The sequence below is a fragment of the Chiroxiphia lanceolata genome, chromosome 26, assembly GCF_009829145.1.
Source record: "Chiroxiphia lanceolata isolate bChiLan1 chromosome 26, bChiLan1.pri, whole genome shotgun sequence".
In the NCBI taxonomy this organism is placed as follows: Eukaryota; Metazoa; Chordata; class Aves; order Passeriformes; family Pipridae; genus Chiroxiphia; species Chiroxiphia lanceolata.
This window is the reverse complement of record NC_045662.1, coordinates 2,011,043-2,034,695: the sequence shown is the minus strand read 5'-3', so window position 1 is coordinate 2,034,695 and position 23,653 is coordinate 2,011,043. Positions and strand designations below refer to the sequence as shown.

General features: G+C 48.8%; 1 protein-coding gene across 3 annotated transcripts in view; it reads left to right on the top strand.

Annotated features, from left to right (window-relative positions):
• KANSL1 (KAT8 regulatory NSL complex subunit 1) overlaps window positions 1–23,653 on the top strand; it is a 100,704-nt gene that overhangs the window by 64,885 nt on the left and 12,166 nt on the right. For all 3 annotated transcript variants that reach the window (XM_032711449.1, XM_032711447.1, XM_032711448.1), the window contains exons 3-7: window positions 7,228–7,369; window positions 12,235–12,339; window positions 17,366–17,481; window positions 18,831–19,026; window positions 21,528–21,693. In XM_032711449.1, the coding sequence (XP_032567340.1) occupies window positions 7,228–7,369; window positions 12,235–12,339; window positions 17,366–17,481; window positions 18,831–19,026; window positions 21,528–21,693 (725 nt within the window). The remainder of the gene's footprint in view (window positions 1–7,227; window positions 7,370–12,234; window positions 12,340–17,365; window positions 17,482–18,830; window positions 19,027–21,527; window positions 21,694–23,653) is intronic.

The following is a 23,653-nucleotide window of genomic DNA, read 5'->3' as shown; positions in this document are numbered from 1 at the left end:
TCCTGCCAGGATCTCTGTGCAGCAGTTCAGGCAGCTGTTAAGAGATGCCAATTTTTTTTTTTCTTCTTTTCCTTATTTTTTTCCCTTCTTTAATAGAAAAGAACTAGAGATGCCAAACCAAACCTCTCATATCCTGATCCGAGCCGATGGCTGCTGTGGTGGTGGAGTGGTTTGGATGGTTCCTCCTCACCAGGAGGGCAGTTGTGCTGAGCTGTGTTTGGGTGCAGATCCTGCTGCTCCCTGAGGCCTCTGGCCTCTCCCTTGGGCAGGAGCTTGGCTTGGCCCTGCTCAGGCTTTCGGATTTGTGCTCCCAAATTTCCCTCGAGCAGTGGGGGTTTTCCAGTGGAAATAACTCTTTACTCCCAGCCCCTGGAGGTCTCGGGTTTCTCTGGATCCGGGAATGAATGAACCGAGGGGAGGTTTGAAGGAGATCCAGCGGAGTGCCGAGCACATGCTGGGAATACAAGAGCTCTTCAAAGCTGATGGTTCTGTCCAGGGGTGGGGGCGGGTGTTCAGCTGAACAAATTGTTCACTTTGGCTTCTTCACAGGCAGAAATGTTACGATCAGCTAATGAGATTGTTCTCGAGCCTTGTGGGGTTTGCTCTCCCTCTCTCGGAGTTGTCATGAGAGTCTGTTTGGCAGAGCTTTAACTCTTGCTCCACCCATCGATCTGGTTTTGCATTGATCTAAAATAATACCAAAAAGAAGGATAAAGGCTTGATGAGCTGAGGAATGAACTCTGGGAATATATGAACTGCAGGAAAATAGCAGCTGAACTGGGTTCAAATCTCTTTCTTTAGTGAGGCACAGCTAAAGATTACAAGAGCAAATAAAAAAGTTGTATTTGTGCAGTGCTTGGAGATGATGCTTAGAATTGTCTGTGTGAGCAGAGCATGGGGCTTTTTTACTTGGGCACCTCATAGAGTCACAGAATCCCAGGATGGTTTGGGTTGGAAGGGACCTTAAAGTTCATCTCATTCCACCCCTGCCATGGGCCGGGACACCTTCCACCAGCCCAGGTTGCTCCAAGCCCCATCCAACCTGGCCTTGGACACTGCCAGGGATCCAGGGGCAGCACCAGCTTCTCTGGGCACCCTGTGCCAGGGCCTCCTCACCCTCCCAGGGAAGGATTTCTTCCCAATAGCCCAATCTAAATCTTTCCTCTTTTAGTTTAAAATAGTTTCCCTTTGTCCTGTCACTCCAGGCCCTTTTCCAGTCCCTCTCTTGGAGCCCCTTTAGGCCCTGGAAGTGGCTCTGAGGTCTCCCTGGAGCCTTCTCCAGGCTGAACACTCCCAGCTCTCCCAGCCTGTTTCCATAGCAGAGGTGCTCCAGCCCTTGGAGCATCTTCATGGCCTGGATTTCCAGGGTGTGTGAGCAGTGGTGGTGGTGCTGTCCCTGCCATGAGCTCTGACAGCAAATATACCAGTATTTTACTTTAGTACTGGCCTTTGAGCCCCTCAAAAATCATCAGAGAAAGGGGGTGGGAAACTTCTTTTAGCCTGATTTTAATGCTGATGTTTTCAGTCCCTGGTGAATCAACAGGAGTTGATTTAACCACGAGATTTCTCTTGGCACCTCCTCGTTGTTCAGGAGTCGGCATCGCACCAGTGCCAACATTCCCACCTCTGACCTTCCCCACGGGCCGGTGCTTCGTGGTGGTAACACAAGGAAAATACACATTATTACTGTGGAGATTTGCCCTTTAATAGAGGTGATGGCTGAATGTGGTAAACTGTCATATTTGAAGCTGCTTTCAAAGGTGGGAGTGGGAGCTTGGCTCCGGTGTGTCCCTGTTGCTGGCAGCGAGATCCCACTGCTGGTTCCCAGCAGGGAATTGCATCAGTGCTGGTGTTTGGGCAGCTCCAGGAAAGGCACAGAATGAACTTCTGAGCATTTTGGCAGGAATTTGGTGGAATGAGTTGAGTACAGAGCTGGGAAGAAGAAGAAAGCAGCTTGTGCAGAGATTTTTGGAGCAGAATCAAAACTTGGGATGGGACTGTGGCTTCCTGCAGTTGCCAGTTGGCTGGTGCAGTCTGGGATGTGGAAGTGATGATGGGATCTCACACGTGGGTTTCTTCCTGGTTCCTCGGGGAGAGGACAAGTGTCTGAACGGCCACGTGAGGCCAAAACCAGGTTGTTATCAATCCACAGCCAACCAGCTGGGTGCTGGGAGCAGGTCCTGGCACAGCAGCATCCAGGCAAACCTCTGACAGACCCAAAGTCTGGCAGACCCACGAGGGATGAACATGGACAACAGCTCTGGAACAGTCCCAGGGTTTCAGTGTGGGCCTTGCAGGATGTGGTGTGCTGGGGTGGGATTGGACATGAGAAAAGGGGAATTTGGCCACAGGACTGGATCAGGATGGAGCCTCCATGAAGAAGCAGCTCCGGGCAGTCACAGCGGAAGCTCCGTGGACATTGTTGTACAACCTCCACTCCCTTCCTTCCCCCTCAGATAGTGAAACACTGACCCAGCTGTGTCTCAGATGGGTTTTAGAGCCTCAGTCCTTCTCCCCACAGCACGGTATGTTCAGGATTGTCAGAGTGGAGCCCCAGCTGAGGTCACCTTGGCAGGCATCTCCTCAGTCCCAGTACTCAGCCTCACGTGGTGGGCACATACTGGTTGTCTCGTTCAAGAAATGTCCCATTGTGTCCCTCTTGGTCTCTGTCCTAATGCCCTGCTGAGGCAGGGCACATGGACTGGGCTAACACCTTCCCAGCTTGCCTTTGGCAGGTGAGAGAGGCTGAGGTTTGTGTCTCCAGGGAGAAGATCTCAAAATTCAGAGCTTTGAACCCCTCTTGGGTGATTTTTTCCCACTGAAAGCTGTGTAGGAAAGGGGAGAGCAAACCCAGCGTGGCCTCTGTTGGTAGGTAACTGCATTCCAGGGGAGGACAGCAAAGCCCCTGGGAATATGCCAGTAAATAGTGGAGGAGGGGAACCATATGGAAAGTGCCTGGAAAGCTGGAGCTTATTGCCTCATGTTGGGGCTTTAATCTGCATCTGCACTGGGTGGGAGAGGCCGGCAGTGAACATCCGAGGGCTCCCGGATCCTGGGATGTGCTGGCTCCCTGGCACTGCTGCCAGAAGCATTCCCTGGTTCCCAGTGAACCCTCCCATTGCTGTTCCAGCTCTTGGGCTGCTTGGCTGCCTGCAGAGCTGCTCAGTGATTCTGCAGTGCAATTCTCTCTCTCCTGGTACCAACTCTTCCTTCCAGCATGTCCTGCTGTTCCTCATTTAACATCCCGGTGATTTGGGTTTGCTCAGGTGCTTGGAGTGGCAGAAACCATCTCCCTGCAGACCCTGGCTGCTCCTCATCCATTCCTACTGACTCCTACAGGTGGTTCCAATAATGGAGTTCCCCTTCAGCCTGTGACTCTCCAGTCTGAGATCAGTTCTAACTCCATTCCTCTGTGCTCTTCCGTGTCATTGTGAGGATGGTTTAGCAGCAGCTGGTGGATCTGCTCTGCTCACTTTGCAGCTGGGCCTTTAGTAGGGCAGTCTCCTGGTGAAAAATAAGTCTGCTAATCCCTAATTCCCTCAGTTTGTCTGGGCTGTCTCTGTCCTTCCTGTTGGAATTCAGCTGCATGGACTCAGCAGAAAGCAGGATGGACTGGTGGGTGGATGAGCTGAGTGATGGATTTGAAGCTGAGATTTAGATTGGACATTAGGAAGAAATGCTTTCCTGTGAGGGTGGGGAGGCCCTGGCCCAGGTTGCCCAGAGAAGCTGTGGCTGCCCCTGGATCCCTGGAAGTGTCCAAGGCCAGGTTGGACGGGGTTTGGAGCAACCTGGGCTGGTGGAAGGTGTCCCTTTTGTTCCTTGTCTGTTTAAATCAGGATATTTATCTAGCATGAGTGTATTTTCAACATGGGAATGTGCAGATGGAAGGATTATATCCCACCTGACTTTGTCCCTACATGGAATCACAGAATTACAGGAGGGTTTGGGTTGGAAGAGACCTTAAAGAGTATCCAGTTTTACCCCCCTGCCCTGGGCAGAGACATCTTCCACTAGCCCAGGTTGCTCCAAACCCCATCCAACCTGGCCTTGGACACTTCCAGGGATCCAGGGGCAGCCACAGCTTCTCTGGGCAACCTTTGCCTGGACCTCCCCACCCTCCCAGGGAAGCATTTCTTCCTAATGTCCAATCCAGACCTACTCTCTGTCAGTTTGAAGCCATTCCCCTTTGTCCTGTCACTACATGCTCTTATAAAAAGTCCCTCTTTTCTTTTAGACTCCCTTCAGGTAGTTCAGGCTTAGAAAGAAAGGAGTGGGTTTCCCTCTGCCCCAGAGCTGAGGTCTCAGATCCCCAGTGGTCACTGCAGACTCTGTGTGTTGTGCATGGTTGCTCCTTTCTGATGCTAGACAGGCAAATAATCATTTTCACAGAATATTTGCATAGCTGTTAGAGCTAAAGCATATACAGAGCTGGTTACCCAAGAGCTGATCCACATGAGGAGAACACACATGACATACATGTTGCTGACAGCACCTCCCAGTGCAGGGTGTGACTGAACAGGCCCTGGAAAGGCTCAGTTCTAAATATAGAGCCCACACTACGCTCGGTGCTGTTTTGGAAAGTGTGGCTGAGCCATCATTATGTTCCCCTCCTCCCCCTCTGCTGCAGGGTGTCAGAGGATGAAGTGTACGTTTCTGTGTTTCGCTTCCTTGGGTTATTTTTGGTCTAAATCCAGTGGGCTTTTCTGGGGTAGGATGTGTCCTGATTTTAAGGTGAGGAGCGGGTTTGCTGCTGCTGGTGCTGCCATGTGGGGAACTAAATGGGTGGAAGGTGGTTTGTTGGTTGTTTTTTTTTTTCATACTTAATCTCAGTTTCTGTGTAATCTGAGCAAAAGAATGAGATGTATTTAACAGGCAGAGGTGCTTTGTAGTTTTTGCAGAGGCAGTCAAGGCAGGTGGCACTTTGAACGAGCTCTCAGCAGCGTTTGATTCTAAAAACTTACTTCTAAAAACAATGGGGCAGCCACAGCTTCTTTGGGCAACCTGGGCCAGGGCCTCCCCACCCTCACAGGGAAGAATTTCTTCCCAGTGTCCCATTTAACCCTGCCCTCTGGCAGTTTGAAGCCATTCTCCCTGTGTCCTGTCCCTCCAGACCCTTGGAAACAGTCTCTCTCCATGTTTCTTGTAGCCCCTTTGGGCACTGGAAGGATATAAAATACATATAAACTGATCTCTAAATTGGTCCTGATAAAGATATTTCACTGAAAAGGGACACATGGCTGTGTCATCACCACTGCATCTGTCCCTGGAAATGGAATTCTGTGAAGACTTGATTCTTAGAACAGCAATGATGTTAGCAGTGGAAATCCTGAACATTTGGAGGGGTAGCCCATCCACCAGCAGAGTTGGTTATTTGCAGCTGTACCTATTAAATATTGAATCAATGGGGCAGCCACAGCTTCTCTGGGCAACCTGGGCCAGGGCCTCCCCACCCTCACAGGGAGAATTTCTTCCCAGTGTCCCATCTAACCCTGCCCTCTGGCAGTTTGAAGCCATTCCCCCTTGTCCTGTCACTCCGTGCTGTTCAAGTCCCCCTCCAGCTTTCTCGTGGATATTCCCGGTGTAGCTGATGCAGGATTAAGATCTGGCCTTGCTGTGCCATCCAGCTGCAACAAATAGTAAAATTTCCACCAAACATAAGGTCAGCATCAATAAAAATAGAGCAGGCACTTTACACAGGGAAATATTGCAGAGAGAAGGATTCAAATTCCTAAAACTGTTCTGCAAATGGTCTTTGGGAGGGCTGTGGGCAGAGGATACTGTCTCCTGTTTTGGTGGGAATTTGTCCCTGTCTCTGTTGGCACTGCAGCCAAAAGGTCCAGCAGGAATATGGATAACGTGTCTTGCTCTAAATTCATGGGTTTCACTTGCAGTTTGAAGCAACCAACTCCTCCTATTCAAGATGTTTCTATTATCTGATTTGAAACTTGTAATAACCCTGGGACTTTTTTGTATTTCTTTCATTTTTAGCCGAGTGCACTCGGTAGCAGTTACAACTAAACCAGGGCAGAGGCTCAGGAGGAGCAGATTTTTCTAAGAACTTGGTGATTGCTGCTCCTTCCCTTCTCTGCAGCTGGGGCAGCCTCAGGACTGAACCTCATTCCCCACGTGCTGCTTCTGCTGCAGGGGCTGCTTTCGGCTCCGAAACGGGTTAATCCCAGCACAAGACTTTCTGGTTGGATTTTGGAGGAAACATCTGGACATTGCAGTGACTCCCCTGCCCCACATGCCAGGCTGGTTCAAAATTGCTGCAGAAGGAGGGGGAGAGATGGGCAAAGGGAATTATTCTGTGATTAATTTCTTAATTGCCAAACATCCAGCTGTGGCGAAGGCTTTGTGCAGCAGCACTGGATTTGTCAGCACTTCCTGCTGGTGCTTTGTTTCTGCACCATGTCAGGGGTTTCCTCCTTTCTCTGGGCAGCCTTAATATTTATGCACTGGAACTGGGATGCTTAGGGTATATTTTCATGATATTAAGGCTTTAATTATGGAGAGTGGAGCCATGGGTTTATCCATGCCTTACCATCCTTGTGTTCCTTTCTGCCCTGGAGTGCAGCAGTAAAGATTAAGGGTGTTTTGATGACAGTTGATATTATTTCCTGGCTTCTTTATTTGCTTGGTCTGTCCATCAGATGCAGAAATCAACTTTGCTGGTGCCTGTCCTTTGCAGCACCTTGTGCCAGGTGCTGTTGGCTCTGTCACTCCTCTCCAAGCAGTTACTCTTAAACCCCAATGATGGTGGTTGTGAAGCCTGCCACTGAGGTTTGATCGTGGTGTTCAGGTGGATTTTGGGACCTATGACAGAGGGGTTTTTTTATAGAGGAGGGAGGACAGATGGATTTTTTCAACGAGGAGGGAGGGCAGATGGTTTGGTTTTCTCCAAGTCTTGGAAAAGTGGGTCTGGCAGTTGTGGCCAGGTAGGACTGGAGCTGCTGCTTCAGCTGAGCGTGGAATAAAATCTTAACGCTTGCATGGGCAGCACTTCAGTCACTGGGCACCAAAAGTTGTTTGAAAATTGTTCTGCAGAGACACGGCCCTTCCAGCACATCTGAAATCCGTTGGTAATGATGAGCAGTGGTGAGGTGGTGTCGGTTGTGCCATCCAGGATGGAGCTTGTCATCTCTCCATCCATTCTGCTTGGATTTTTGTGGCCTGGATCATTAAAATCATGCTGAAAATAATCCCCCCGTGCCCTCTGTGTTTTCCCAGGAGGCGAAGGGCAGAGTGGAGATGGGCAGCAGACCGTGCAGCCATCGTCAGCCGCTGGAATTGGCTCCAAGCCCACGTCTCGGACCTGGAATACCGGATCCGGCAGCAAACGGACATTTACAAGCAGATTAGAGCCAATAAGGTGAGACCAGGATGCCTTTGGATACCTGTGGTTCTGCTTTGCCTCCCAGTGGCTCTCTCCTGGTGCAATGGAGAGTGTGGATGTGGAGTCTGATGCTTTTTTTCCCCCCCCTGCATCTCTCCAAAAGCAGCTGTGACTAATTGTGATGCAATTTGGCTCGGGCTGAGTGTAATTCCTGTCCCTGGTTCAATGTGATAACACAGAGGGAGCAGTACCTTGCTTTAAAGTCAGTCTGGTGCTGAACAGAGCTGTTGCTGTTGCATGTGTGATGCTGTTCCCCATCCCTCAAGCCTTTCTCTTTTTTATTTGGCTTTTTTTTTCTTTTAAAACCTTCCCATTTTCTCTTTTTGGGAGTAGCTAAAGATGGGGGAACAACTTAACTGGGGAAGGGAGGGGACTGTAGAGGAAGTTAGTTCAGATGCTATCACACAACACAGGCTTAAAATTGAGTCTGAATCATGAAAAAAGGCCATTTTTGGATGCTGACCTTTCTCTGTGGAAGGAGTTATTTTTTTTCAGACTTGCTCTCAGATGGTGGGAGAGTGGAGGGGAGCAGAGAAGGGATGAGGGGAAGGAATTGTTACTGAGGCTTGTTCCGGCATGCACATCTAAATGTCAGGCCTTGGAGGGAGGAATGTCTGGAGTTTGTGGCAAGAAGGCTCATGGTATTGCATCAACTTAGAGATCCTCAGGAATTCAGCCTGGCAAATGCTTTTCCCAAGATGTGTGGTGCTCTGGGGGTGGTGGGGAGAGGCTTCCAGGGGGTAGAGAGCACAGGCAGGGGAGGGAGGCTGGACTTTGATGCAGCTGTGCAGAAAAACAGGCTCATTGAGTGAGTGAGGGCTCTGAATGAGGAGGTGGAAGAGCACGGCTTATGAGCAGAATCCATTACTGAGATTAGGCCAAAAGGCTGCTGGGAACTGGCTCTATGTCAAATCAATGATTCTTCACAAAGAGTGATCTTCCTTCTGTCTTAAAGCCCATTTTGCAACGTGATTTTTAAGTACAAAATACAAAATATCCTAACGTTTATGTGCTAAAAGTTAAGCAATGGAGGAAATGAGAAAACTCGAGAAGGTTCAGGGTTTTCACCGGGTGATGACAACTTGACAGGCTCCTGGAATGGCCTGGTAATGGCTGCAGGCATCCCATGTGTTTTTATCTGAGGGTGCAGTCTCCAGGTCTGAAAGGACAGGTGAGAAATCCAGCGGAGGTTTTGGCAAACAGGATGTCACTCCTTTGATTTGTTCAAACAAAACCTCAACTGCGATAACCCAATACGTGAATTTAAGACAAAACACGTCCCTTCAGGTGCAGGGGAGGTCAGATGTTCAGAGTTTTGGGTAGTGGCTGTTCTGCCTGAACAAGAAAAAACAAGAACCACGAGTATCACACACCCCATCTCTGACGGGGCTTGCTGGAGACACCTCTTGCACCCAGCTGTCATCGAGCTCTTGTACAACATCCTCTGTTTTCATCAATGAAAAACTCAGAGTGAGATTCAGAAAAGAGCTTGGGACAAGTGTAGGGAACTAGAAAAACAACCCTGTGTTTCACTAACATGGGCTTGTTGGAATGGATTTGGCTTCAAACTGTACAAGGAAAAACAGTTAAAGAATTTGGAAACATCTTGTTTTTTCTATCAATATAACTTAACCGCAGCTTATTTGGCCATAAGGAGGTTAAAATGTTATTGCTGCAAGAATTCAAAGTTCTGCAAGTTCTGAAATTCGAAGAAACTCTATTTCAGCCTTTTTTTTTTTAGGTTGATTACTTTTAGATGTTAGAGTTTACAGCCCAGTGTACCCTTCAAGAAAAACACATTACTGTGTCAGATCAAAGCAAGGGAAGGACCATGCAGTCAAAAATAACCTCGTGTTTTGAGGGTGTGCTGCTGCCTGGGTGTCTCAGCAGGAATTGTGTTCCAGGCACGTTGGGATCGGCTCAGCCGGAGCCTGAGATGTGGAGGAGAACAACAAACCAGGGAACACGTGCTCAGGGTTGGTTGTAGGATACCCTGCTTTCAGGCACTCAGAAACAGCAGGCTGTTGTGCCTTTGGGTTGGAAGGGTGTGTACAGTTGATTTGAAGGTCTGGGTGTCAGTGAAGGCAATCAGGAGGTTTTGTTTCTGTTCACAGACGTGCGTTTTTGGGCCGTGGTGTGGAGCTGGTCCCCCTTCACACCCAGCCTTTGCACCTCCCTGCTGTGTGGGTGGCAGATGCTCCGTGTTTGGAGAGGAGCAAACAGCATTTTCCCTCTCTTTCTGTGCCTCTCACAAGCTTCACTCTTTGATAGACTGAGAGGTATTTTAAGATGAAGGGCTCCTGCAGGAATTCTGTGCAGTGGCAGAGTTGGTTGACTGAAACCCCTTCAAAACGGGGTTGTTTTGCACATTTCTGCAGACCTGGGCCCCACATGTTCCCAGGCCATCCCAGATGGGTTCACTGTGTTCCCCCAGAGGATTTGGGATGCTCTGTGAGCCTGCTGTCCCCTGGGGGAGGGCTGTGCTCTGCTCCAGCTGCTGAGTCAAGAGAACCTCGTGATGGGAAGGGTGGGGTGAGAGTGAGGAGGAGCCTCTCGCTGGAAGAATTTGAAGCTCTCACATGAGTTTCCTGTGTCTGCAGTGGTTGTGTTGGGCTTAGGGTGAGATAAGAGATGCTGCTGGCCCTCAGTGGGGCTGTTCAGGATGCTCGGTCCCTTCCTGATCTGTTTTAATGTGTGTCAGTCCTTTTCTTCACCCTCTAGTCCCTGGGCAGAAACTGCTGCTGATCCCAGGACTCTGAGACATCCAAAATCTACCTCAATATCCATCTCTATCTGAGATCTATATGACTGACTTCTCATTAGTACCGTAATTAGTGATAAAAATGGGAGTAAAGAAGCAGCAAAGTCATCCATAAACATTGTAGGGGAACCTTCCTTTTTTCTTTGTTTTGGAGAATGCTGATGGAAAGTGTTTTTGGGACCTTGGAATAATTCAGATGCACTTTCCTTTCCTGAAAGGAAATTTGATGTTGCCCTTCTAATTCCCCTCTATTATTCAAAATGTGTGTAAATAATGGAGATTTAAAACTCTGAGAAACAAAGCAGGGAAAGCTGTATTAAGCTTTGCCTCTGCTTCAGAGTCACCACTAAAGGGATGTGCTTCCAAACAAATACCCACAGGATGTAAAATGAATCACTGCTCCTTCCTGGGGCATGGAAGAGCTCCCTTCATCCTCTTCCTCCTCACAAGTCCTTGGTGGCAGTTTCTGTTCCTGATGCCCAGGCCCAAGTGCTTTCTGGGGTGTCAAAGGGAAGCAGTTTCCTTGGTTCCAATTTTGCACTCAGTCCCAGTTTCTCCCTTTTTTGAAGCTGCCTGAGCTCTCTGCAGCAGCAGGGCCTAGGGTGGCTCTAGAAGCTGTGGTGAAATGTTGCTTTCAGGGAGGACATTTCAGGAGCAGAGGAAAATCCCAGCAGTGTTGGAGTTTAGACTTCCAGCCTCTCTCATCCCCTAAACGTCCTTCTGGGACGTCAGAAAACTCTAGAAAACCATCATCATGTTTATTCCAGGCTCTGGCTGCTTCCTCATTGCTGGTCAGAGGCCACCTACGGTTGTATTTAGTTTATGAACTGTTTTAAAATGAAGTGTCCCTGAACTGTGGGCTCCAAGGATCCTTGTGGAGCACCACGGATGTGCTGCACAGCACATTGTGTCAAGGCAAAAGATCAGCACTGGAGTCATAAAACCCCAAACTGGTTTGGGTTGGAAGGGACCTTAAAGATCATCCAGTTCCAGCCCTCTGCCACAGAATTACAGGCGACTTCCACGGCATCCTGTGGCACTGGCCATGTGGGATCTGACTTTGTGACTCTGAGGGAAGCCTTGGAGCTCTCTCCTCTCTCCAGATGACGTGTCCAGGTTTCCTTCCAGGCTCACTTTCTTGTGACACACCGTGCAACCTCCAGAATTGTTTCCAGATGACTGATCTGCCTGTTCTTGATCTGAGCAGCCCTTTCACAGTTCTCTATTTGACCAAATGCAAACTTGTTGGGGCTTGTCTTTGTCCTGGACTGTGTTCATGGCCTGTAGGTTCTACCAACTCCCTAATCCCTTGCTCATTCTGCCCTGCTTTGTTATAATATAGCTCAGAATATGCATCATTACAATGATTTTATTTCACTTTGTGTTTTTCAAAGGGCAAAGCAGTCAGTCCCGCCTTAAGATTAAACTTCACTTAGAGTGAAACATGAACAGGACAACATTTGTTAAGCCTGATAAAACAGTGCTCTGCCACTGTGCTTTGTCCCACTGGTTCAGAGCAATGCCTTGTTTATCAGTGCTTTTCTTGCCTTGCTGAATTTTGTGAGCATCATTTCTTTGAGGGGGGGAGGGAGGGGATGCCTGCTCAGAGTAACGAGTTTGACTGTAGATTTTTGGCACCCACTCAAAATTGTTTGCTTGGCTGTGGTGGCGAGTTCCACTTTGTAGGATGAAAGCAGTCGCTTCCTGCTCTGTGCTCCAGCAAAACGTTCCCTTTGGCTTGGCTGGCATGTGGCTCCCCGGAGTTCCTGCGGGAGGAGGGGAAGGGAGCGGTGGGAAGCAGGACACAAGCGGTGGTTCAGCAGTTTTGCCCGAGAGGGAGCTGAACGTGCCCCATTAATGGGCTGAAGGCACGTGATCTGGCTCCAGCCACTGTCCTTCCCTCCCTGAGTTCGGCTGCGATGTCAGGAAAATCCAGGCAGCAGGGACTGGCTTTGGCATCACATCTGAAAATCGCTGCGGGAGGGGGGATGAGGGGTGATGGAGGAGCAGTTTCCCTGTGGAGACCGAAGGCCCCGCAGTTAATTCCTGTTCCCTTCCCTTTCCCTTCCCTCTCTTCCAGGGGCTGATAGTTCTCGGCGAAGCGTCACCCCCTGATCCTGCAGTAGATGATTCGTCCCGTCCCGTTAGAGCCGAAGTGAAGCTGGAGCCTGGGGCTGACCGGCTGGTAAGTGCCAGCAGCGGGACTGACCGAGTCCAGATGCTTCACCTGCACGAATTTTGGGAAGGGAAGGGTCATCCCTAAAGCTGTGGGGGAGAGGGATGCTCCAACGGTGGGACTGTCCTCCTGGAGCAGCTCCTCTCCCTGAGTCCATGTGGGAATCGCTGCTCTGTCGGTCTGCAGCTCGCCCCTTCCCACGTTATCTTGGTGTTAATAAGCAATGGGATTTAAACACCTTTTAGAACAGAGTTCCTGGGGGCACCTTTGTAATATGCATTAGCATTTTGTGAAGCTTTAAAATCCCAACTAATCCTTTCCCTCCAGCAAAAAAAGTACCTCAAACTGGGAGAAGCATGATTAGCAAAGACTGCTAAAGATGTGGCTATTAATATCTGCCTGAGCGTTCCCCCTTGGAAAGGGCACTAATGATTGCAGTGAGATGCACTGGAAACTATGCAGAGTGCCAGGTATTTATTATTTAATGCAGAAATGTAGGGCACAGACTAAAGGCTTGCTCAGCCTGCCTGTGATTACTTTTGATCCTGTGGGACACGTCGACGTATGAAAATGGAGGATTTGGAAGTTGTCGTGTAGTACGAAGAGAAGGGTGGTCCCCGCGTGGCTCAGACTTCTGCTGCCAAGCTGCAGCATTCCTGCTTTTCTGTCCCAAGCGGCAGCATTCCTGCTTTTCTGTCCCAAGCTGCAGCATTCCTGCTTTTCTATCCTAATGCCACGTCTGGGAAGAAACAGAGCATCACTGCAGTGGGAGTGCTGGAGGTTCATATTCAGTGTAGTTGACACAGGTAAAAAAACTTAACTAGAAGGGACCATAAAACTGTACTTGGAGTTTTTTCCTCTGTCCCTGGTAAGACTTTGTCCAGGATTTCCTGGTGCTGAGTGATAACATGAAATACAGTGAAATTTGTTATTAACACCGGGCTGCAGAGGGGTTATGACGAGTGATTGGAATAAAACCCCTCCTTGCTCGACACTGGCTTTCAGGTGTGTGTTTGGGGTTTAAGTCTTTAATTAGCAGATTAACTGAGCCCAAAACTGCCAGGGAGTTTGGTACAAGGGGCAGGTTTTGCTCACGACTGAAGCAGTGGATGGTGGTTGAGATGGGAAGAGAGCTGGGGAGCAGGGACAGGGACTGAGGAGCCCTGATTGAGTCACGAGCATTACACAGTGTCTGGGTTGGAACAGTGGGGTCTGTCTGTTATGTGCTCCCCCCCCTCCTTTTCAGGCTTTAACCCAAAAAGCTCTTGGAGAATAATAAACGAGCACAGTGACAGCGAGCTCCGATTCGCCTCGGAAGCAGCTCCTGCACTGATGGATTGGCTGTTGTTTGGGAGCTAATCTGGAATGGCAGGCTGATAACGGAGAAAAATGGGCAAATTTATCAGTGATAGGAAGAATATTTTCTTCCTTGTCTGTTTAAATCAGGATGTTTATCTGATGTGAGTGTATTTTCAACCTGGGAAGCTGCAGGTGGAAAGGCTGTGTCCCACCTGACTTTGTCCCTACATGGAATCGTGGAATCACGGGATGGTTTGGGTTGGCAGGGACCTTAAAGCCCATCCAGTTCCACCCCCTGCCTTGGGCAGGGACACCTTCCACTATCCCAGGTTGCTCCAAGCCCCGTCCAACCCGGCCTTGGACACTTCCAGGGCTGGGGCAGCCACAACTTCTCTGGGCAACCTGTGCCAGGGCCTCCCCACCCTCACAGGGAAGCATTTTTCCTGATACTTGCTCTAAATCTGCCCTCCTTCAGCTTAAGGCCAAGTAGCATTAATACATAGTAAAGGCATTTTCCGTCTGCTTACAAAATCATCACATTGTCCTTTTTTAGACTGTCTTAGGCAATCTTGGAATGTTTGGAACAGAAGGTGTAGATTCCTGGTGAATGGAAAAGAAGCTGCTTGCTTCTCTTTTGCTGCTCACAGCCACCTCCCTGTTGCTGTGTTTACTCATTTCCTGCTTTTTCCCTTTTCTCATCCCTTTCACTCGGGTCTGAGCTCTCCAGTCAGAGACTTTTATTACTGCAGGGCTCGCTCTGGCAGGTCTGGAGGTACCAATGACACAAATCATAGACACTGAGAGCAGTGAAAACCAACATTTTCAGCGTAACACAGGCTGCAGGTTCCCACCTGGCACTTTCTTATGGCTACTCCTGCAGCCCTGCATCCCATCTTGGAGCCTGCTCCTGGAAGAGGTGTTTTATTCCCTTTCCACAGGGACACACACGTCATTCCACACTCTCAGCTCCTCTGCGGTGGTGCTGGAGGTGTCAGCCACCAGAACCCTGCCTGGAGGGTTCCTGCTTAATTAGAGCAGCTCGTTAGGGCGGGGTGTTGAGTCAGAGCCTTGATCTGCTCGAGCCAGAGATTAGCCCCTTTCCTGGCCGTTTGGACACTTACTGGAATGGTATCTCTCGGGCCTCTCCTGGAGAGGTGCTTATCATTCTGGCACTCTCCAGGCTGTGAGAATTAGGGGCTTTCCCCTCCCCCCCAGACTGGCAGAGTTAGAGACCCATCTCCAACGTGGAATAAGGGGAGGAATCCATCCTGTCTCATCCCCAGCTCCCTTTGGATCTCAGCCTCTCCTGAGTGCCTCCCTTGGCCGGATGCGTGTCCTTGGGCATCGGCTTCCTACGTGGGATGTGGCTGATAATCCCTGGGAGGAACTAATCCTATCACCAGTGGAGGGAAGGGCTTTGCAAATAAGGCCTGGGAATATCTGTTGGGAACTGGAAGCTCAGTAGGTGAATAAATATTTTTGCCTGAAGATGGAAAATAACACGAAGCCCTGAAGACATAACTTGGCTGTTGAGATTGATTCTTTGCTTGGATTGCTCGTCTGGCGAGGGGGTGCACTCAAAATAGTCAGTAGTTAGGGGGTTGTATCTATTAATAGGATAAGGTCTGACCCTGCCTGGTTTTGTTTGGGATTTTTTGGGAATACAGGGAACATTCCTGGTGTTGGCTCATGACTCCCTGCCCACACACAGCTGCTTTCCTGCCCTGAGGGCCCCTGGTAGTCTGCTGGTTTCATGTGCAATGAGCAGATGAGCTGCAGCTCAATGTTTGACGCCCCTCCAAGAGTCCTGTGGATCCTCAAGACCTGGAGTTCCAGCCCCAAAACACAGAGAAGAGCTCAGTCAGGAGCATGGATGTGATCCTGAACGCTGCTCTGGATCCCAGCCTCGGTGCCCAGCCAGCCCTGGAGGATGGCATGGAGTTGGGCAGTGCATCCAGGAGGAGCTGCTGTGGGAGCTCTGAGTGCAAGAGGTGTTGGCTCTTGTGGGCCACGTTGGTGCACACCCATCTCGGGGTGATAAGCTGAGCCTGGGCTGCTCCTGATAAATACACGTTGGATTGATGCTTCCCAGCTCCTCCATGGGAAGCAGCCAGGTCACCCTCTATCCCTTCTTTAACCACTGAGCCGGAGCCAGCTCTTGGAGAAGAAGTTCCTCCTTTAAGACCCTTTGTGGAGAAGCAAATAAATACCCGATTTCAAAAGAGCTTATGAGTCATGTGTCCCCGCCCTGCTGAACCGGGGCTGCCTCCGGCGGAGCCGTCACGTGAGGGCTCAGCCGAGCCAAGCCTCTGGAAAGCAGAGGGAAAGTGTTGAGCTGCTGCCCTGCCCTCACCTCCCCGGGGTGCCGGGTTTACCTGTGTCTCAGGTGGGATCTGATCTTGCTCAGACCAGGTGGTGGATGAGCCGGTCGGTCTGATCCCGTCGGATTCTGTCTCTGCTCCCCCGTGGAAGAAACTTCTTTTTCAGCAGAAGTGTAGAAACCCCAGCAAAGTTCCTCAAACAGGCCCAGGCAGAAGTTGTCTGTGTTGTTGGAAATGGCCCTTCCCTGGGTGACTCAGGTCTCTGCTCTTCTGGAAACCGTTAATCCAGTGCTGCCCTGGCCTGGTTTAGTTGCTCATTGAGTTGGGGGTGATTGCAGGGAGGATTTAATCAGTGCAATCTGGATGGATTTGGGATGGAGTCAGGGACAAGTCTGGACCATCTGTATGGGGGTCAGAGCTCTGCTTTTGCCTTTTTTATTAGTACTTGAGTTGCACCACTGTGTGTGCACAGAGGGGGAACCCCAGCTGCAGACAGGGCAGGGAATGTGGGAAGTGCTGCAGGAAGGAAGAAGTGAAGTTTAGCCCAGGGAGGAGCGTGTCTGACACCAAAACCGAGGGACTGCAAGGCTGAGACTGGGGGTGTTGAGTGCCAGGGATGTGGTACAGCTGGACCAAACTGGCACCTGCCAGGATGGGGAGCAGGAATGCCACTGGTGGGGGGCACCAAGCCAGTGTGTCCTTGGAGGCTTGGACAGTCCTGCTGCTCCCTGCAGAGCCAGGGAGTTCCTGTTTCAAACCGAAGGCAGAAGGGATTGTAGAGCACAGTGTCTTTAACTCAGTGTTTGCTTACTTTCCTCTGCCAAAAAGGTGTTTCCAGCTTTGTGTTTATCTGGCACTTTTAGCATTACACATTTACCCTGCCTGCATCCCAACCCCACAGTTAAAACACTTTCTAAAGTGCTTTTGGGACTGTGTTTGCACAGGCAGTGAGTTGAAATGCAAATTCAGTTTTGCAAGTCTGTTCTCCTCTCCCTCCCCTCCCATTTTCCCCCAAAGTGCTTGGACAGGACCTTTCAGCACAAACCAAACTGCAGGAGAGCCTGCGAGCTTTACAGGTGGTGATGAACTTGTTTGCACCACAGAGACAAAATGCTAAAATCTCCTTAAAGCCCTCAGCCTTTCATGCTCCTGGTTGCCTGAGGGGAATTAAAGTCCTTTGGATCTTGGAATGAAAGCACTGCCGTGTATCCGTCCTCTTGCTGCTCCCTAAGAACTCCTTGTGTCCCTGGTCTCATGTTCACACAGTGACTCCTGAACCCTGGTTTGAAGTCCTGTGTGGAAATCCATGGCTACATTGCAGAATCCTCAACTAGAATCCAAGAATAAGAAAGTTTGTGGTTGTTTAAGAAGCTTTTTTTTTTTTATTAATTTATATTTTTCCCATCCTTTCTCAGAGCGTTTCTGGATCCCAGCCACTAGAAAACTTGGGTATTTCTGCTGCAAATACTCCTGAATCCCATCCCACCAAGCCCTGTGGAGCACCAAGACCCGTCAATGGAGTTATTAACACGTAAGCTGCTGGGATATTATGGGAAGAGTGTGATTTTTATGATCTTGACAACATCCCATCAGAAACCAGCCTGTAACTGGGTTGGTGATGGTATAAAATGGTCTCTTTTTTTTCCAAAAGCACGGTGGTGCATCGTGCTTGGAAACATTTTGGAGGAGATTGCTTGCTTGAGGTTTTCTGCTGCATTGTTTTGCTGAAAATGGAATTAAGCTGAGCTGTGTTTACACGAACAGGCCCCGCAGGCAGCGTGCACTGAGCACGGGCAGGACTGGTTTCTTTACGAGTGTTTTTAATACACTTTGCAAATCGTGTGATTCAAAGGTACCAGTGCCCCACTTGCAGAATTACCTGTAACCACTGACCCACTTTTCTGGAGTTACTGAGGATCACAAATCCCGCTCATCTGGGGAGTAAAACTTCCTGAAGTCTTGGTTTCCCCAGGCTGTTTCTGTTGGGTAAATGAGAACAAGTGGAAGACATTCCACGATGCTGCAGGGTCGAACCACTTGAAACCCCTTGAAAACCATTGCACTTGCTCAGTTCCTTGAGGGAGGCAGGAAAAAAGAGAGGGAGGACGGGAAGGAGAGAGGGCTGGATCCTGCGCCGATGGAGCGCGAGGAAGCGTAGGAATCACGGATCAAGGAACCCATGGCTGCAGCTGGAACACTGCAGGCTGTAACAGAGCCCTTTGTATCCCCGTAGCCTTTGAACTGCACAGCCTTAGACCACAGGGCTTTCATGTTTTGCATTTTTAGAAATGAAACACTTGCAGAAAAGACATGAAAAGGTTCCGTAGATGAGGCGCTGCTGTGCTGGGATCTGGCCGGGGCATGGGGGCATTGATGCCGGGGATGCTGCGTCCTTTGTGTGTGAGGAAAGAGGTTAATCTTAACACTGCACCTCTCTGCTGAGAGTCGTTACAGGTAGAGATCTCAGCTATTCATCAGAATCAACTTTACATCGGGGTTAAATATTTTTTTAATAAAATTATGTGTTCTCTGGCATTTAGACTCATGCAAACCTGTTGTCTTAAGGTTCCCTGAGCTGTAATTCTGGAGGAAGCTGAATTCTGTGATTAAAGCTGTTCAGGTCTAGAGTGGCTTTTGCTCTGTGACTGGCTTTAAATAATATTTTTTGTTCATGAGCTTCCAAAGGTATTTTGTCAAAGGTTCAGTGGTGGGAAAGTGGAAGGTGACCAAAGTAAAAGCAGAAATTAGAGTTGGTTTAATAAAAGCTGTCACCTTGTGAACTGCAAGGCTTTAAACTCAGCTTGCAGTGTTTGCTCAGGTGTGAGCCGCCAACCTGCCTGAGTGAGTAACGGGATCTCATTCTCCTCTCTTCTGGGCCAGTCTTCAGCCTGGCCTGGCAGAACACGCTCAGGGAGATGGCCAGGAAGCTGAGGAGCTCCTGCATAAAAAGCAACGACTGAACCTGGTTCCTGCCCCCTCGGACGGGACGTGCGTGGCCGCGCGCACCCGCCCCGTCCTGAGCTGCAAGAAGCGACGGCTCGTCCGACCCAGCACCATTATGCCCCTCTCCAAAAAGGTCAGTTTGGCTTTTTTTGATATTATTTTTGTTATAAAAAGGGGAAAAAAATAACAGGGGGGAAGATGGGACAGTGAGGCTTCAAAAGCTGCTGGAGAAATAAAGGAGAAACAAAGGAGAAGCTTAATTTGTTGGGAGACTTTTTCTCTGCCAACACTGGGGAGGGAAGATGCTGAACTCTTGAGTTTTCTTATCCAAAACCAACCAGCCTGAGGTGAACTCAAGGCCAGGTAGTTCAGTGTGGCACAGTCTGAGCAGTTAAAAGAAACCCTGAGAAGTCAAGTATCAGGAAACCTGAACTCTGACACAGGAATTGACACAGCCCCAGGAAGTCCCTGCTGCTGCTCACAGAAGAAACCACAGTTGTCTGCCCAGGCACAAATGGCATGTCCTGCTTAGGTGGTTGTGTTTGCTTCCAGTGCTCAAATTTGGAAGTCACGGAATGCTCTGACTGTTTCTGGTTTTGTTATCTGGATTTTCAAAAATTTATTTTATGCTCTTCTCCCTTATGCAGAATTCATTCAATGGTAATACAGTTTATTGCCTGTATGAGGAAGGGCTGTGCTTCATTCTTTTTAATTTCTCTTAGGAACACCCTAAACTGTCAGTTGGAAGGAATAGAGTGAGAAATTGAGGAAATAAGGACCTTTTTTGTGCATACAGAACCATAGATGGCAAAAATCCACTTACCTTTGAGTCAGAGGATTTCAAGTCAAACTTTCCCACAAGGGTTCGGGGGGGTTTTCACTCTGTGAATGTTTTAAAGAGAAGCTCAGAAAGCAGCATTTTTCTGAGCAAAACAGATTCTTGCTCAGCTGAGTCAGCTTTAACTGATCCCTCATTTGCAGCTTTATCTGGGGTGTTTCTGGGAGAACTCTGCAGTGATTACTGGCAGCATCTTCAGTGGTTTGGAAGCGTAGGAACTGTCTCAGGGATGATGCTGAATTGTGCCTTCAATGCCTGAAGAATTGGCCGTTGATTCTGTGTTAGCTCTTTGTTGTAATCACCAAATACATTTGATAATCAAGGATGGTTCAGGAGAGCAGTTCCAAGGGTGGAAGAAGTGCCAGATATCAGGGGGTTTCTATGGACTCCTCCAGTTATTCCAGAGAAAGCTGAGTCATGGCGAAGTCCTGCTCCAGAAATACCGTGTTGTCCAGTTGACCACACTCTCCTGTCTGGCACAAAGTGGTTGTGGATTGGTGGGACCAGAAATAACAACCAGGAGAGATCAGAGTTTCAACAGAGATCACCCATCACTTGAAATGTTGAAGTTGGGAGATGTCCTGTAGGAAAGAAAAGTGATTTAAAGGTTGAGTGTGTGTAGCCTGCATTGCTAACAGAGTGGCAGGATTACCTCACTCCTGGCACAGCCACCCTGGTTAGAAAGCCCTGTGGGGTTAATTTTTATTATTGTTTTAATTAATTCTCAGCAGTGGTACAACACTGCTGGTTCAGGCTCATTTTGGGATCCATCCCAACATCTCCTGGGCAGAGCAGAGGAACTGCTCAGTTACCTCTTCCTCCTCCTCACTGGGCACTGAAGTGTCTGCCTGTTGCATTTGCCCTCAGTGAATTATATTTGATTTATTTTAGATAATTTTTCTTCATTTATGACATGAATGGGTTTCCAGCTCTTTCCTTCAAGGTGTTTGTAGCCCTCCCAGTCGAGTGTTATTTACTGTGGATGTTCTCTTCCATCATTCAAGTCATTCATGGAAATTATTTGACTAATTCTGCCTCAGAACAGGTTTCTGCAGGATCCAGTTTGAGCCATTCTCCCATTTTGATGTGGAATTGTGGGTTGTTGTCTCTACATGGGATTTACATCCAGTTGTGTGTCTGCCTGCAGTGGTTTAATATAAATGAAGTCTGTATAAAGCCTATAAATCTGTGAATTGAGAGCCTGTCCTGGATTAGGGAACAAGGTTGAAAAACACCTTTGTCACTCTGTAGATGTCCCTGTAAGTGTCAACTCTTGGCATATAATGATGGCTCTGACCCATCTGAACTAAAAATGGCTTTTTTTTCCCGCTCTCTGACAACTGAATTGTGCTGCCTCCTGATTTTTATAAATGAGGTTTCAACCTAGATAAAATTAAACACTTTTAGTCAAATTTAGCAGCTGTTAAACTGTCTGTGCTGGTGAGCCGTAGTTTTCAGTTGTGTTTATGCAAAGTGAACTGGTCCTCTCATGAGGCCACACTAAATTCACACGTTTTATACAATACACATTAGAAAAAGGCATGTATTTAATATATACCTTTTAATATAATTTTATATACATACATATATATATAGACACAAGGTATCTTAAAAAACCAACCAAACAAACAAACAAAATCCCCCCCAAAAACCAAAAGAAAACAAAAAAACACATACAAAAAAAAGCAACAACCTTTGGGATGTTTCTAATGAGCTGTCAAGTGGGAATGTGTGAAGAGAGCCCTTAGACACGTTGACCTGTGGTGTGTTGACCCTGTTTCTTGTCCCCTTTCCAGGTCCACCGTAACAACCTGGCACGCTGTAGCTGTGACGTGAACCCCTCCTGTGCCCTGTGTGGCACTCGGAGCTCCACGACTCTGGAAATCCAGTATGATGCCCCTCTGCTGGAGCGCCTCTCCCAGCTGGACTCCTGTATCCATCCTGTCCTGTCATTCCCAGATGGTAAGTGCAGCACCCACGGGTCAAACTGGGGCCTGAGCTGGGTTACAAGGGATGCTTGGAGGTGCTCCAGAGCCTGCTCCTCCATCCTGGCCTTCCAGGGGAGGTGCAGATCCCTTGGGTACAACCAAACTTGTCCATCTGCTGGTATTTTTAGGATTAGAGCATCTGATCTGCTCTGAACATGTGTTTTGGGAATCTGACCTGGAGCCTCACTGGTGGTGGAGGAGCCAGGCAGTGCCTGGGAGTCTGTCCTGGGCTGGGGCCTTTGGTGTTCTAAACCACTTGTGAAATGTTTGCTTCTGCAGAGTTTATTCACCCAGATAAAATGATTTGTGGACTGGTTTGTCACAGGAAATTCTTTTGACCTTGTAAGGAATTGTAAATGGTCTTCCATGGTTCAGAGGGTACAGAAAGCAGGGATGTTCCCATTAAGACACTCGTTTGCCTGTGTTACAGCATCAGGGTTAATCATCATTAAGAGGAATAACTAATCAGCCCTGACTGGGGGTATTCACAGATTTCATGTGCAGGAACTTTTCCCAAGGGAAAAATAGTTTCCAGAGTCTTTTGCTTCCTAAGCTACCAAATTAAATACAAGCCTGTTCTTTGACCAAAAACTGTTTTCTTGGATGAGATTGGTGTCCATCTGTCATCTTATCCCTCTGATCCCAAAATACAGGACCACAAGGGATAGGAACTGATACTTTTATCAGGAGAGCTGGGCAGTGCATGGATCAGAGTGATTCCTTCCCCTGGGATCAATTCATGGCTGCCTGAGGTGTAAAACACCTCTGCCAGAGCAGCTCTGGCTGCCCCTGGATCCCTGCAAGTGTCCAAGGCCAGGTTGGACGGGGCTTGGAGCAGCCTGGGCTGGTGGAAGGTGTCCCTGCCCGTGGCAGGGGGTGGGACTGGGTGGGCTTTAAGGTCCCTCCCAACCAAAACCATTCTGGGATTCTAATCCTGGCAGGAAGGTGTGTGGCCCTGCTTCCCATGAGAGTGTCAAATGGTAGGTGCAGGTTAAGTCACTGGGCTAATGTGTGGGTTTTGGGTTTAAACTCCAGCTTTTCACAAACTGTGTGACATTAGGAAGTGCAGGGAGTGTCTGGGAGCAATTAATCTGGCATCTTTCACTAGCACTATATTTAAACCAGACTAAAATAGTAAATTGGTGCTATTTTTAAAAACTAGATCCCTCCCCTCCCAGAGAAACAGCTCTGCTCAGGAGTGCTCAAGGAACTGAACGAAATCCCGAAGCAGGAATTTATTTCCTGGTTTCACAGCACTTGTGATCCTCTGTCCATAGTGTTAAATCAAATATCCTGGGAAGTGGGGAGAGAACCTGTTGGGTTTTATTGCGCCACAGCCACCAGGCAAATCATCTCATCCCATGTTCTTCCCGTTTTTAGGGTCCCCTGCAGCCAACTCACAGGGTAAAAATCTGTTCTGGCTGCATGAGATTAAAAAAACTTTGGGTTCAAAACTAATTGCTGTAAAGCTTAAAGCACCTTACACAGAAATATCCATTTCCTGCTGCAAGATTAACTTTGATTATTCACTAATGCTCAGTGCAGTTCTCTAGGGTTGATTTTTGGGATAGGGGTGCTTTTTTATCCCAAAAAGAGCCAGGTGACGTGTTAAGGGGGAAAACTGCCCTGCCTGGTGCTGTCAGTGGGCAGTGAGGTGTCTCCCTGCCCGTGAGCATTAATCCAGGACGGGGTTGGGGCTCCTCCATGGCGGTTTTGGGGCTGGGTGGGTGTCCAGAGGCTCGGCCAGGATTCCTGGCTCGCTGGAGCCTGGCTGGGAGCTGTGAGCATGTGCTGACTTTCACTTTGAGCCCGGCTCTCCGGGCTCTCCCGTGCCAGCAGCCGGGATCTCCGGAGCAGTTTGCCAAGGGCAAAATTGCCAGGAGGCTGCGGGAGGAAAAAGATCATTTATTCATTTATTCCTCTGGCAGCCAGCG